At 32.2% G+C, this 17,191-nt stretch overlaps 1 protein-coding gene across 1 annotated transcript; it reads right to left on the bottom strand.

Moving 5' to 3' along the window:
- Window positions 1–12,262: 12,262 nt before the first annotated feature.
- On the bottom strand, window positions 12,263–16,269 carry LOC149479798 (uncharacterized). Its single transcript, XM_089707326.1, has 6 exons — window positions 15,795–16,269; window positions 14,678–14,966; window positions 14,340–14,436; window positions 13,820–13,930; window positions 13,179–13,340; window positions 12,263–12,332 (listed from the first exon to the last, which is right to left on the bottom strand). Exons 1-6 carry the CDS (start codon window positions 16,267–16,269, stop codon window positions 12,291–12,293), a joined length of 1,176 nt encoding a protein of 391 aa, XP_089563452.1. The 3' UTR covers window positions 12,263–12,290.
- Between the last annotated feature and the right edge of the window lie 922 nt (window positions 16,270–17,191).

Raw genomic sequence — 17,191 nt, 5'->3', positions numbered from 1 at the left:
AGTTCAAAAGTTAACCTAAGATGCTCGTCGCTTCGCTCCTCGCTACCTATTTGAATATTTACGCCGGCCACTGCCGCGACTCGCTCGCTTCGCTCGCTCAGCTCGTGCGGTAGTTCAAAAGACCAAGGGAGACGCCAAAAAATTCGAGTTATATAGAGTTTTCAACTTATAAAGGATTTCGACTTAGGCGGATTTTGATTGGACATAAAGAGTTTGAGGTTTATTCTTATAAATATTGAATTCACAAAATCATAATTGAACACCAATCAAGCAAACACGTGTTAACGTGAGTCATAGATTTATTATCGTATACTCCTAAAATGTTTTCTAAGAAACAATACTGTACTTACATTGTCGGCAAGTTCTTAAAGGCGGTAACTTATTTTTGTTCGAACAATAGAGGTAATAAATATAAATTCCTAATGTCGAAATCTCGAAACAGTCAGAAATTAATGACGCACATAGTATATATACATATTATGACAGAGGTTAAGCTTAAATAACTTGAAAAATAAATAACATGATCTCGCCCACGTGTTGGTGTTTTAAAAAATTCAATCAAAAACTGAGGTTAACTTTAAATACAATTTTAGAAAAATAAATACCACAATCAACATTCAAGTATTAGAAAAAATTGATACCATAATTCCACCCACGTGTTAGTGTATTGAAAAATACAATCAAAAAGTGAGGTTAATCATAAATAACTTAGAAAAATAAATACCATTATTACACCTAAGTATTAGAAAAATAGATGTAATTACTTATTTACTTTTTTTAGAAATTCACTGGAATTAGAATTAAAACAAACCCTTTGATTTTGCTGATCACTTTAATATAACATGTATAATGTATATAGTCACGAGTACGGCGTAACGCAAAAATGTCACGAGTACGGCGTAACGCAAAAATGTCACGCGCGCGGCGTGACGCAAAAATGTTACACAAAATTTTTGTCCACCCCCGATAAAGAAGTTTCACTTCAATAATAATTAATAAATATTTATTAAAAAAAAATTATGAGGCGTGCACTTTTGGATTTTCCAAATTATTGTTACTTACAACGGAAAGACGATTTTATTATATACTAGCTTTCCGCCCGCGGCTTCGCCCGCGTTTTCAAAGAAAATACCCGTATAGTTCCCGTTCCCGTGGGATTTCCGAGATAAAACCTATCCTATGTGTTAATCCAAGTTACCCTCTATATGTGTGGTAAATTTCATTGTAATCGGTTCAGTAGTATTTGCGTGAAAGAGTAACAAACACACACACACACACATCCTCACAAACTTTCGCATTTATAATATTAGTAGGAAGAATGGTTCATGTTTGTGAATATGTATTAAAGCTTCTTCTACGTGTGCACAGAGCCTAATATCACACAATCGCACTGATAAAGTTGTCAATTTAATAAAGGTTTGTGAATCGTACATTCCACTCAAGGGATCTCCACATAATATACTTTGGACAAACTTACAAACCCTTTGCCTAAATGTGTCTTAAACAAAATTATCCCTCGTAATTTTGTTCTTGATTTAATCCAACTCGGTCTTAACTCTTCATACAGCGTTTTATTTATTATGATTATATATTACACTTGCTGTGCCCCACGGTGTTACTCGCATTATTCCTCTTCCATTCATTTTAGCGTGATGATTATAGCCTTCCACGATAAATAAGCTATCCAACAAAAAAAATTACATCGGTGCCGTAGTTCCTGAGAATAGCGCGTTCAACCAAACAAACTCTTCAGCTTTATAATATTAGTATAGATTTTAGATAGCAATGACATAGATTTCTTTATGTTATAGTTAGTAAAGGAGCTGCTGGGTTGCCTGATGGTAAGTGCTGGTCATTTACTCACCACCAATGAACATTTGCGAATGTTAGTGAACTTAGCAGATCATTTTTAGCAGATCAAAAAAAAATGTGAGTTCTTATCGCGTGCAGTTGACAAAATGATCTGCTACGGGAAGTTGGCAGATCATTTTTTCAAATGTCGTTTTTTAAGGTAAAAACGCCAGAACTATTTCTAAAAAGTATCAGGAACTGTAGAACTCAACTGCACGCGATAAGAACTCACATTTTTTTTTTGATCTGCTAAAAATGATCTGCTAAGTTCACTAACATCATTTGCGAGCAGCCTTACTCTCCAAAATGCATGCAAATATATCAAAGGGGAAAAGGGGATTGTTAAGATTATAAGAAAGGACTGGAAAGATAATTTGAATGACTGACTAACTAAATTTGGCCCGGATAATATCGATAGTAAAATTAAGATTTTAAAAGTTACATCCTAGTAATCACTGAAACAAAATTCATCCATGACCACAACGCTTCTCCAGTGTTAAGTTGTTTGTAATTCTAACCTCAATTATTCTTTAATTATTCGAGTCACGGGATTTCGTACAAAACGGTTTTTGCATTTATTTACATTGATTTGTATTCAACAACCGATTTAGAGGTACGAACTACGACCACGACACCATTAATGTTTTCGCCTGAAAATATTTTGGATAAAGATGCTTTGGTTTGTTTGTGTTATGTTTATGAAATGAGGAAGTGTTTGGTATCTTGAGAATGTGATATTATTTGTTTTGTGTTGTCTAATAAAGTATAAGTATCATGTAAAACATTATTTTATATAATACTAGCTTACCGCCCGCGGCTTCGCCCGCTTTGTCTCAAACCTAATAAATTATACACTAAAACCCACCTATTAAGAGGGCGTATAAAGCCAGATAATTCTACGATTAAGCCTCGCCCATTACGCGCCATGCCGCGCGCCCTCACAATACCCTCATACACCCGGCTCATCCAACGTACGTAAAGTTCATCGCACGCTAAATTATACACAATATTCTTCGCTCGTTCAACGCGTATTTTCGGTAGTTAGTAGGTATGTTGTCTAAAATAATTGTATAAAACAGTGAAGTTGAAATCATCACAAATTATGTAATATGTCTTTTTATTATTATTTGTTTATAATTATTAATGATAATCTATACATATTATAAAACAATAAAAAAACTGTCTGTATGTAATATATAAAAAAAAAGCAATATTAGGGAAACAGTATAGAGCACGAATCCGTAAAAAAAGTCTGTCGAAATAGCGAGTATAGATACTATTTTTAAATAAACATACGCAGTCGACGACACACATTCCTCCAGAACTTTATTTTGATTAATTTTGTTATAGTCCATTGAATGAGTCCCTCCAAGGGGGGTCTAGAGTGCGTGAGTTAGTAACGTAAGATGTTTCTTCGGAAACATGTCAAGAGTCCCTAGGTAATAAACATACTAAAACCCCGGGCCACTGGGAGGAGCCCCGGAGTGGGGGGAGGGCGGAAATGGGTCCATTTTTTCATTTTTCGCTTAAATCTCAAAAACGGTACATGTTAGAGAAAAACTTTCAAGGAAAAATTGAAAGGCCATAAAATTATCTACAAGTTGTACCTGAATCATTTTTTCCTATATCCTACCGTTTCTGAGTTATACGCAGTAAAACATGATTTTGGCTCAAACAATTTCAACATCAATCGATCAAAAAATATTTCTTTCTTCCAAAAAACTCAAATGTGCAACTTGTGACCAGTACTGATAGATTGCTCTTAATTAGGTCTATAATTGGTAAAATAAACACATTCCTCCATGGAAGCCTTTAGGAAGAATCGATTGTCAAAATATTATATTAGGGCAGTTTGAGTTACTGAACTTGATCTTTTTATTTTTTTCTTCCAAAAAACTCAAAAGTGCAACTTGTGACCGGTACAGATAGATTGCTCATAATTAGGTCTATCATTGCTAAAAATACCAGATTCCACCATGGAGGCCTTTAGGAGGTATTGAATTTTATTAGGGTAGTTACGATACATGAACTTTTATATTTATGATAGACCCAATTATGAGCAATCTATCTGTACCGGTCACAAGTTGCACTTATGAGTTTTTTGGAAGAAAAAAATAAAAAGATCAAGTTCAGTAACTCAAACTGCCCTAATATAATATTTTGACAATCGATTCCTCCTAAAGGCTTCCATGGAGGAATGTGTTTATTTTACCAATTATAGACCTAATTAAGAGCAATCTATCAGTACCGGTCACAAGTTACACTTTTGAGTTTTTTGGAAGAAAGAAATATTTTTTGATCGATTGATGTGGAAATTGTTTGAGCCAAAATCATGTTTTACTGCGTATAACTCAGAAACGGTAGGATATAGGAAAAAATGATTCAGGTACAACTTGTAGATAATTTTATGGCCTTTCAACTTTTCCTTGAAAGTTTTTCTCTAACATGTACCGTTTTTGAGATTTAATCGAAAAATGAAAAAATGGACCCATTTTCCCCCTCCCCCCACTCCGGGGCTCCTCCTAGTGGCCCGGGGTTTTAGTATGTTTATTACCTAGGGACTCTTGACATGTTTCCGAAGAAACATCTTACGTTACTAACTCACGCACTCTAGAACTTTTTATTCAATGGACTATTAGATTGTACGACATTTTTCGACTCAGCAATTACCTATTCTAAAAATAAAAATAAAAATTATCCTTTATAAAATATTACAAAGTTCTTCGAAATTTACGTATTATTTTATCGAGAGCTGGTAACTTTAGCAGGTACCTTTCTGGAGTATTTTTTTCTGCGTGGCAATAGTCAGTAGACACAGGTTGAGAGTGAGGGTCCACATTTTCCAAATTTAAAATTGTTCTGTGAAATTAGTAAATTACTTTCAAACAGGGTCAATTTGATTGATTGCATTTGCAAGGCGACCGTAGGAATTAGGTACCTACATAACTAAGTATAAAAAGTGTCTTTGTAAATTGTAGGTACCCACTACCCACTATGAATGTAGGTATCTATAAATATCGTCGCATGAATACTCAACTCGCGGAAACGAATTTACAGAATTTACACAAATAATAATATCCAAACTCGCCTGGATAAACTTTCTCAAATGAATCTATAGTTTAGGTGGTCTGTTGCGGTTCTGCATCAGGTGTTTCAGTTTTCAAAATAAATTATTATTTTATATTTCCCGGATAATATAATAGTACCTACACAACAAAATAACTTTCATTCAAATCCGTCCAGTAGTTCCGGAGATTAGCGTGTACAAACAAACAGACAAACACAGACAGTTTTTTTTATTTACGGGATAAAACTCATCCTATGACCTTTCTCAGGTCTCAAGCTATATCTGCACCAAAATTAGAGCCCAGACATACATACAGACAGACATACAAAAATTCTAAAAACTATATTTATGTATAGATATGTACTACATATTACTATGTAATACAGATTATGAATATATTATATATATACATATACATATGTATATTATAAAAAAATACCTATTCAATGTAAGTACAGTTTTGACTTTCGTACGAATTTGTTATACCTATGTATAGATGTTATGTATGATTATCTAATACAGATTGTAAATATAATATATATGTACTATTCACAACCGGTTTACATATTATTTATATTATTATTTACTGGAGCGAACATAGGATCTGCCTATAGTAATAATAATAATATAAATCATTCTTGACTTGATTGATTGCACCGCGACTGTAAGAATTAGGTACCTACCACTATGAATTTTATTTACCTATCTATAGTTGCTGCTGCTATCGCGTCAATACTCAGCCCGCGGAAATTATTTTACAGAAACTAAACTTTCTCAAATAGGTAAATCAAGACTTATCTTTTTATATTATAATTATTATTTATTAATATTATAACAATACTATTATATTATACATTATATACATTATTACCTTCGACATTTAGTTATCTTTTCAATTTGAATCTTCTTTAGTTCTCGTTTCTTAAGTCTTTTCATTTTGTTGTTTACCATTTTCAACAAATCAATATTCGGCGTAATTATAAAACACGGCGCAGCAATTTTAGCGTGGTCTACTCGTCTCAACGGAGCGATAGCGTCTGATGTATGAAATAGAAATAATAGAATTATGTTTTTAGCTCCCGGAACGTGCGATGGAAGATGATTTCTTGCGTAATTAAAAATATAGTAAGCGCCAAAAGTGTTTTATCGTGATTAAACCAAAACTAAAAGTAATTACACAAAATGCTCTGACAAATATCTTGCAAATGTTTTAATATAATTGTTTATGAAAAAAAAATCATAATAAGTATTACCATGTCCAGTAAAAAACGTAAAAGTGTGAAATTTAGAGGTAACTTCGTGAATTTTTTCTATCGAGTCAATTTCAATATTTTATGTTTTTGATCTGACAATATAATCGAAAATATCATCAAGTTTTACATATATTTTATTTTTTATATTTGGTCTTGAATACTACACGTATCAACTAAAAGTTGATTGGTGATTTGACTTTATACGCGCCCTTAAATCACTCTATCTATTAAATAAGCATACAAAGGGACATAGGGACAGAAAAAGCGACTTTGTTTTATACTATGTAGTGATGTATGTAGTATGTAATAACATTTTGTGGTTCTCATGATTATATAATATAAGTATACATATTATATTTTTATTATATTTCAAGATTTTTTTTTAATATCTACAAAATAATATAGAGATCTATTTACCACGGGATTTTAATTAAGAAAGTTGTAAAACACTTTGGTTTCAGGGAAATAGGTACTATGTGTCCTCGATTTTATTTATTCACTCTTTTATTACTAATATATGAAATACCTTACCATAACTAAACGCACATAAGTTTCGTTTTTTTTTACAAAAGTTATTCCATAAACTAACATTTCATTCGAAGTAATTCCTTTTTTTCTATATCATAATATTATGAACGGCTGAAAACTGATTTGAAATACTATTTTTTTTATCCACAAACTATTTAAAAACATTCTACAATAAACTGTTACCTATAACCGACACAATAAATAACTCAAAATAAAAAAGACGTGTGGCACTCGGGGACTGCTGCGGTAAAGCTATTGCATAAATGCATAGCATGCCTTCAAGCCACACCTCCGAGCCCGTCGGAGTGGGGAGCGTGAGGTGTTTTCGTTACGGAATTTCTCGATTCGGTCCCCGCGCTCAAGGCCCGCAATAGAAGCTATGCAATAGCTTAAAAGCTATGCAATAGCTTAATAAATAAAAACAATACTTGCCGCTTCCTTGTTCAAAATATTATTCAATTCATAATTATTATATAGCCATTAGTAGGGGATCCAACGACCAGTGAACTTTACGGAAATCCGAGATAATGCGAATTCGAGCGATTAAGTACAAATTCATTTATTATGTACTGTGACTCTTTGGTACAGTAGTTAAAGCTTAGTAAGTCCTAGGTTCGATAACTCAAAAAAAGTCTTGGCTTATTGAAGAATGATTAACACTTTAATTTGCTAAAAAAATTCATCGGTGAAATAGATATGAAATGATACCCATAGTATGGGGTAAAAAGAGGACATTCCACATGGGACTATAAATTCTCATATATTCGTGGTAAGTACACAATATAATATAACATTCATTATAATAATATTTATATCAAATATTCACACAACATATTACATACGGTTGATTTTACAATCATTATTATCAATAAATAATTATTCTAACTCTTTGTCTTTAACGATGCGAAACAATAATAAATCTATAAATAACGTTTACTAAAATTGAATACATACATTTGGATTTATAAGGGAGCGACCAAATCTATTTATACCTTTTTAAGCGCCTAACGCTTTTTTCATGTCACTCTTTCTTGTCATACTATTTGCTATTTCCGCGAATTCTAATATATTATTAAAGGTAAGTCTGTCGTGTTCTATATATTTTCAACGTTTTATTTTTGTTATTATATCTATGAAAAGATTGGAATCTTATAGTAAACATTAATTCCTCATGACGAGTTACAATATATCAAACTTTAAGGAATGAATTTAGTCCAAACATATTTTTAACTAATCTGTTGTAAAAAAAAAGCCATGAAGTCTATGAAATATGTTCCTAGAATGTTTATGTTCTACTCCACACGTTACTAATTAGCTAGTTTTGAATAAATGATGATTAAAACTTAGAAACGTAGCATTTTTAGAAAAAGTAAAAAGCTAATAAAAGAAAAACGTAAATTTAAATTTATATATGAATACTAGTGGTCCGCCCCGGCTTCGCCCGTGGTACCTACATGTTTAAACTATCCTATCTCTCAAGTTGGATCGAACTGCACATGGTGTGCGAATTTTATTATAATCGGTTAAGTGGTTTAGGAGTCCATTGAGGACAAATATTGTGACACGAGATTTATATATATATTAAGATGATAGTCTGCGGTAATACAGAAATGTATAATTATGTTTATAAGTACTTTACATAATATGTGATGCCAATAATCAAACCTATTGACTTGACTGAGATGCCAATAATGCGGCTGTATTGAAAATCGGCTCATTCATTTTCGGTTAATTTTATGTAAGTATCACGTGAAATATTATTGTAAATCAAATACTATTAAGTTCTATTACTAGTATAGATCATACCACAGACTAATAATAATATACTAATACTAAGACTGACTATTATATCATATTAACTATTAAAAATGTAGGTATTATTAAGTTTCACAATTCGATCTATTTTATTTTTATCAATTAGTAACAATAGACAAGTTAAATTATATTCCAATGTACCTTAAACTTTATCTCATTAAAATTATTTCCACCATGTTTCTACCGAAAAGCGAGCAAACAAAAGAAGCTTTGCTCAAGAGCTTTGTACATAACGTACCGACTTACTTCCGATTCAACAGTGATAGAACCGAATACCTGTAAACTTCAAGCTCTATTTTATTTTATATTTATTTAGCTTTGTTACATAATATTCTTAATTTGTCTGTGCCAAGATAACCACTTTGTGGAGCCCAGGAACAGATAGGAGACGTCGCGGCAGGCCGAAGAAGAGATGGCGAGATGAACTTGACCAATTTAAAAATGACTGGTTTTCAAGGACAAGACCACGATTCATGGAAGCGACTTGGAGAGGCCTTTGCTCAGCATTGGGACACGACAGGCTGTTAATAAATTTGTTTTAAAAATACATATGGAGAAATAAAAGGGCTATATATCTACGTGTAGATTTATATTCATTAATTCACGAGGTATTTCAGCCAATAGTCCAATTAAATTGTAGTGAACGATATGTATTAGAACTTCTCTCCCTATATATATATATATAAAATTCTCAGTCACAATGCTAATTACCATAATCCTCCGAAACGGCTGGCCCGATAATCATGAAAGTTTGTATGCCTATTGAGTAGATTTGAGAATTAAGAGTAAATGAGAACGACGTATCTATATTTAAATACTAGATTTCCGCCCGCGGCTTCGCCCGCGTTTGCAAAGGAAAACCCGCATAGTTCCCGTTCCCGTGGGATTTCCGGGATAAAAACTATCCTATGTGTTAATCCAAGTTACCCTCTATATGTGTGCTAAATTTCATTGTAATCGGTTCAGTAGTTTTTTCGTGAAAGAGTAACAAACATCCATACATCCATACATCCTTACAAACTTTCGCCTTTATAAATATATATTAGAATATTAGATATCTTCCCTTTTGAAAGTGCAATAGAAATTTCAACAGACACGTTGAACTATATATTATTATTATTACTACAGGTAAATAACTAACAATCCACTAAACCAATGGAGCTCTATAATAACCCTTGTAAAAGCAAACACTGAAGGCTCAGAGAAGTGCAAATAGAGAGCAAACGTGCCTCTCGCGTGTTCAAAATGTTTCACACAAAAATGGCATTTATATTCAATGTAGTTAGAACTAGATTCCCAGATTACGATTGCGTGGTCAAAGGAAATTAATATATTATACTGTCTCTCATGTAATATTTTTAATGTAATCTGTCGGAATTTATTAATTTGAAAGTGATTTTAATGCGTACTGCGCTAAAACAACTCAAAAGTAGCTTATGTCACTCTCTTCTACCTATTCCTAGACACAAAAATCAAATCATAAAGTTGCTGTGTTGCGACGTGATCGAAAGACAAATATACAATCAAATACACAAATATACTTTCACATTTTCAACATTATCAAACATTTACAATTATGTACCAATTTTATAACATGTAATTTTCACACATAACTTAGGTTTTTTAGGAGTACATGCATAGTTATTGTTGAAAAAGTTCTTAACTTTCCAAAAACTACAAAGCAATAGATAGAGACAGTTAAACTAAATTCGAACTTTGCCTTTCTTAAGAACTTTGTGACTTTGAAACTAATGGATCTAGATTTTTCTATTCTTTCAAAGAATTGTCTTTTACGTAGCAAATCATCCATTTATCTCTTATTCTTCAGTTTACGTTGTTCTTTATTAAGAAAACTTTTAGCCTTGTATGTCTAAATATTAAATATTTATACTACTTTGCCTTTGATGTCATAATATATCTCCTGCAAGAACTATTGAAAATTTTTTTTCAAATTCAGATAACATACATAATTGACCGGTAGTCTTGGTTGGTAGTGGCCCTGCCTTCCAAGCCAGAGGTCGTGGGTTCGATTCCCACCCGGGGCAAATATTTGTGTGATGAACATAGATGTTTGATCTGTGTCTGGGTGTTAATTATCTATATAAGTATTTATTTAAAACTAGCGGTCCACCCCGGCTTCGCCCGTGGTACATGTTTACGTTTTCTCTACATAAGACCATCCTCGTACTTCAAGGAATATAATAAAAAAAGAATTATCGAAATCGGTTCAGCCGTTCTCGAGTTATGCGCTTACCAACACATTTTGCGATTCATTTTTATATATTTTAAAATTATATATATATGTTTATCAGCCATCTGGTTTCCATTACACAAGCGAAAGCTTATGGGATCAGATTGTGCCGTGTATGAAAATTTAAATATTTATTTATTTATTTTTCCTTATTAAAACATTAATTTGTTTGAATTATGGTAACACAGAAACAATAAGAGACATTTCCTTGTTTCAAAAATTCGTCATAAGTATTTTCCTACAACACTTAATTACTTTGTATTTCTTCATACCTACAAATCTGAAAATCCCCAAACAATAGCCCCGAATCCATTGTTTCTGAACGTACCAAAAACTTAAGCACAATTATTTTTAAACGCAGCGTTCAAATGAAATTTTTGGCGACAATTTTTGGAAATCTTCCAATTCCACGTTTACAGATACAAATTGCTTCTAACATAAGTTTTGTCAAAAGCAGTGTTGGATGATTTAATACGTAAAGCATTTGCAAAGCAAGCTACTGTGAATTTTAGAAACAGTCGTAAATACATCTTCTTTGATTTATAATAATACTAGCTTACCAGCCGCGGCTTCGCCCGCTTTGTCTAAAACATAATAAATTATATACTAAAACCTTCCTCTTGAATCACTCTATCTATTAAAAAAAACCGCATCAAAATCCGTTGCGTAGTTTCAAAGATTTAAGCGTACAAAGGGACATAGGGACATCGAAAGCGACTTTGTTTTATACTATGTAGTGATGATAGTGATAAATAAAACAACAATAATCGAAATCCGTACAGCATATCTTGAGTTACAACTTATAAGTAGTCTAACTATAATCCGTGTTTCTCATAAATAAAGATAGATTAAATATAAGTACATATAAATGACATAGTATAATATACCGTAAACTTGTTTCAATATGCTCAAAATTTCATTAATTTGTAATTATAATAACCATACTCTTTAACCAATTTTCACGTACTTAGTAGAGACATTTTCAGAAAATAATTAAAAGCGTTATTTCATATTTGAAAGCCGCACCAATAGATGTCAGTATTCACTTCGCTTGTGTTCTCATAACTAACATTTTAATTGAAAAAACTCGTATCATATTTCACAATTAGAGTAAACACAGAGCAGTTAACATAAATCAGAGGCAACGCTTTTAAAAACATTCAAACGGGAAAATCCTGTAGTTTACGCTCCAATATATCAATTATAGACTTTAATTTTATTTATGACTTAATTCAGAGACTGAAATTACTATCCAGAAGAAATTAAAAACAAACTTAATTAAGGTAAAAGTATAAAATGTAATTTTCATAAATAGGTTACTTATAAATATAAAACTGAATGCGCAAAATATCCTTTTAATTTATGAACTAACTTTGCAAAGATCTACTGTTTAAATTTAAACAAACAAACTATTCAGTTGTATTATATTAGTATGGAAAAGTAGCATTATTTGTATTTCTTCTTATTTCCAATATTAATTATATTGTGTAGGTACATCAATTTTTTTCGAAATAAACCCTAATTACTAATACATAACCGCAAAGAATGAATACGACGATCGGAGAATCTGTAAAGAAAAAAATACCATTAATAAAAAAAACTGTTTTGAATGAAACATATTCAACTTTTCTACTTTATATAAACTCCATTTCATAAAATATATCAAATCTTTTTTTTTCATTAAATAACTGCGTCTATACATCGTTAGCATATTTTTGCATTTTCCTTCTAAAATTATTTGCTGACTTCCTTCCCTAACAAACATACTAACTTGTCTAAGAACTTTTAAGTGCCATACTTCATCCTTTGGATTTAAATTTATTTCGGAAAATAACGACTCAAAAAGTTAACAGTAACATAGAGAAATAACAATATTATGTAAAACTAAAAAGTAACACCAATACATGAAGGCTCTATGTTCCCATAATATTTTTGTATGAAATACATTCACACAAAACAAAATATAAGCAACTTCATCGCTAATAACAAATCCATACTTATATTATAAATGCGAAAGTAACTCTGTCTGTCTGTCTGTTACTCAATCACGCCTTAACTACTGAACCAATTTGCATGAAATTTGGTATAGAGATATTTTGATACCCGAGAAAGGACATAGGATAGGTTTTATCCCGGAAATCCTACGGGAACGTGTTATTCTTTGAAAACGCGGGCGAAGCCGCGGGCGGAAAGCTAGTAATATCATAATTGAAAGTAAAGATAGCCTAGTAGTAGTTGTAGCCTAATAGTGCTCCGGTAACACCACATTGAAATGTCGTTAAGTAGCCAGAATTGACTTTTCTGTTTATAAATGTATTCTATAAAGTTGGTAGCCTAACTGTATCTTATTGTAATATCATTGCTAGTATCTGTCAAATAATTGCTCATCTCATCTTAATTCTGCAAAACTTACCGAAATAAAACTAGCATACGAAAGCTTGATAACTCCAAAAGCAGTCAGGTACACGGGATCCTGGCTCCTCTGCAGAGCCAGCACTATGGTGGTGCGCAGACCAGGCCCCACCTTGACGTTCTCCCAACCGCAGTGGAAAATTGCAGTTGATATTTGTAAAGCCTGTAGGTTGTATAACGTTAAATGGATTTAAAATGAGAGTTGAATGCAACGCAGATTTATATATATTTTGGTCAAACCAGGTCAAACGCTTCCCTATTGACAATAAAAAAGGTATAAGCCTGAAGGTCAATATTTATAAAATAAGTGTAGACGATGGTTGATAATACTGATGAATTTATCTTGTGTATTTGTCTTTGTTTGTCTTGCGTATTATATATTTGTCTTGGTATGAAAAAGAAAGTGAGATAATCGTAAGGGAAGCGAGTTCCTATTTTTTGTAATTTATCAGAGTGGACAGTTGCAACAAAATAGAATAAACCCAATGCTAAGTAAAATTTATGATTTCGACGGTTTTGTAATCGTGAACTGTTGCCAACATTAAAAGTGTTTGATATGAACCAAATTCTGCCCAAATACTGAGCATTCTCTTGCCAAAATTTATGTTACAATTACAAACAAAAAAGCAATGTAAGAGAAACCTCGTGAGTAACATCAGCAGCGTCCATCATATAAGATCCTGTCAGTATCACCAGGCAAATGGTAGCTGTCATTCCAACAAAAAACAGTGTTGGATTAGCATGGCCAGCACCCTGAAAATTAAATATAATGAAATTTTATTAATGCGGTTTCATTATAAAAACACACATAAATAATGTTTTATTACTAGTTAGTACAATAAGAAGAGCTTTGAAGGCAGATCAAAATATTCAAGTTAAACTTAATAAAACGCATGACTAGAAAAAGCCAAAACCAAAAGTTTTTTATTTTACAACTAGCTTCCCGCTTTAGCTTCGCCCGCGTTATCAATGGAAAACCCGCATAGTTCCCGTTCTCGTGGGATTTCCGGGATAAAAACTATCCTATGTGTTAATCCAAGTTACCCTCTATATGTGTGCTAAATTTCATTGTAATCGGTTCAGTAGAATTTGCGTGAAAGAGTAACAAACACACACACATCCTCACAAACTTTCGCATTTATTAGTAGGATATAATACTCACAACTAATCGCAATAGAGATATAACTAATAGCGTAATGCTTTCAACAATTTGTACACTATAAATATATCCCATTGATTTTTGAACGTTACGGGCACACCTAAAAACAAAAGAATTTGCAGCCCGTTTAATCAAGAAAGTGGCAATATATAAATGTAATATCATAAACAAACAACAAATAAATAATAGACATAAGAAATTAAATGAAAGTAAATCGAGTTCAGGCTGATTAGCCCAAAATATGAGAGCAAATAGAATAAAAATTTTATAAAAGTCTGTAAGAATGAGGCGACTTTACGTGTTCAAAGTAGCCATACAATATTAGCCACAAATATAATTACCACAAAGCGTCTTCATGTAACTGGACACCAACTATGAAATCTCTTTCAAACTCTTCACTAACAAATGTAGGTTTATTGAATTTTTCCCCAAGTTTCTCAAAATAAATCCTGACGCCTCTGAACTTAAAGCCAAGGAAGACTAAAGAGCAGAGGGACAGACAGTCAACTGACGTCATTATTATGATGAATAGCCAGAAATGTATTTCCACGAACACGCGTAGTATGTTCACAAATATGCCTGTGTCTGATGCTGTTGGGTAAAATATCACTTCTGTTCTTATTGGTATACCTGTAATGTTATAATATTAATATGCTATCTGTTTTATAAAGACCTTTTCGCCCATTTCACCCATGCTGTCTAAAACTTAACAAATTATATTATGTTAAAACTTAGAAACTCATTTACTTAAAGTGTCCTCGTAAACCACTAGTGTGGTTTTGAATAGTTTCATTGGTGAAACCAGAATGAAAATCGGTGCAACAGTTTCTGAATTTTAGGACATTTTTATAATACACTAGCGGTCCGCCCCGGCTTCGCCCGTGGTACATGTTTACGTTTTCTCTACATAAGAACCATCCTCGTACTTCAAGGAATATAATAAAAAAAGAATTATCGAAATCGGTACAGCCGTTCTCGAGTTATGCGCTTACCAACACATTTTGCGATTCATTTTTATATATAAGACTAGCAGTCCTCTCCGGCTTCGCCTGTGGTACATATCTACGTTTTCTCTACGTAAGAACCATCCTCGTACTTCAAGGAATATAATAAAAAAAGAATTAACGAAATCGGTTCAGCCGTTCTCAAGTTATGCGCTTACCAACACATTTTTCGATTCATTTTTATATATAAGACTAGCAGTCCGCCCCGGCTTCGCCCGTGGTACATATTTACGTTTTCTCTATGTAAGAACCATCCTCGTACTTCAAGGAATATAATAAAAAAAGAATTAACGAAATCGGTTCAGCCGTTCTCAAGTTATGCGCTTACCAACACATTTTGGGATTCATTTTTATATTATAGAAGAAGATATGCAATATTATGTATAGGGTATTGAACGTATACCAAATGATCTAGATAGCTTTTTAGCTAATTCCTTTATCAAATATAACTAACCTTGTACTATATATGCTCTCACAGCATCAACTACAATAAAAAACAGAGCCAGAGACAATACGCTGATCAACACAAGGCAATAAAAAAGTGCTCTCTTAACAGCGTGCTTTTCTATATCTTCTACTGAGTTCCTCGTATCATCTAACATTCTCTTGAAGAACACCTTTATTTCTTCCCTTTTTATGTACAGTATTACAATCTTTGCGCTTATTGTAGGGTGTCCAAATGTGAATTGCATTAGATCATTATTTTCTTTTGGTGTTAAATCTGTTCGCATATTTGCTAAGACTTCGTTCAGAATAATGATGATTCCAAAGACATTGGCAAAAATAGACCAAGCTCTGTATAGGTTTCTGTTTAGTTTAGTACTTTTTCTTTCTTCATACCAACAGTTTTCTAAGCCACAATAATACAGGATGTTACAAATCAGCTTTATGTAATATTGTTGAGAGTTATTCTGTCGCAAAGGCGCCATGATTACAGTTGAACGTTCTTAAAGTTTCTTTTATAGGATATGTTACAATTAAAAGTTGTAGAATATTTAAATACGTATTTAGGGTTCTCTTGGAAAATAATTAAACGGGTAAGAAAACCTATCAAGTCGGTATGAAATAAAATAAATTTTTACCCAATTTACAGTCGACAATTCCTACGAAAATCGTGTGATGACTGGTGGGACTCAAATCGGACTATAATTTTTAAATGTAATTATTTACAAATCTATTCACCTACAAAATTGTTGGATTTTTTACTTTTAATTTTCATATATATTTTAAATTCTATAAAATAATATCATTATGTACCATTTTAGAGATTAAACACTCATCTAAAGGATACGGAATCATCAGACCTTTAAAAAAGTTTGAAAGCAAACTAAACGAAATTTAAATTGCTCCAAAATTATGAGACCTTTAACAATTATAAAATGCGTAGTCACGAAGAGAACTCGATTAATCGTGGAAACAATTACCAATGATTACAGTTTTAAACTTTCCTATTATTGAGTGAATTTTTAAAATTTCTAGAGGTTCCAATTAGATTATTTTCAACGAATAAGGTTTCGAAAGACGATTGTATGAATCATTCTTTGGTATTTGTTCTAAACAAACTACATCTGATTATTCTTTTTTTTCACGGGTGGCCGAGTGTCTAGGCATTGCTATGGTATGGCAAATAGACGCGGGTTCGAATCCCACCTCGTGATTGAATTTTTTCTTTTCTTTAAATTTTATTGCTATCAGGCACAATGCAAAAACTTGATTAATCTTTATTAAAATAGTACTACATATTTGGAAACCTTCGGTTACACAGAGGTTTCGAAAAAAGTCAATTATATTTTTACTTAAATAAAAATATATCATTCAATCTCATCATTGTGTTAGATAATTATTATGAAA

Source organism: Colias philodice, chromosome 19, assembly GCF_061535455.1.
Source record: "Colias philodice isolate Cphi_HAF_F1 chromosome 19, ilColPhil1 Martin Lab GWU primary, whole genome shotgun sequence".
Lineage (NCBI taxonomy): Eukaryota > Metazoa > Arthropoda > Insecta > Lepidoptera > Pieridae > Colias > Colias philodice.
Note: the sequence above shows the minus strand (reverse complement) of the source record. Positions and strands in the feature narration are given on the sequence as shown.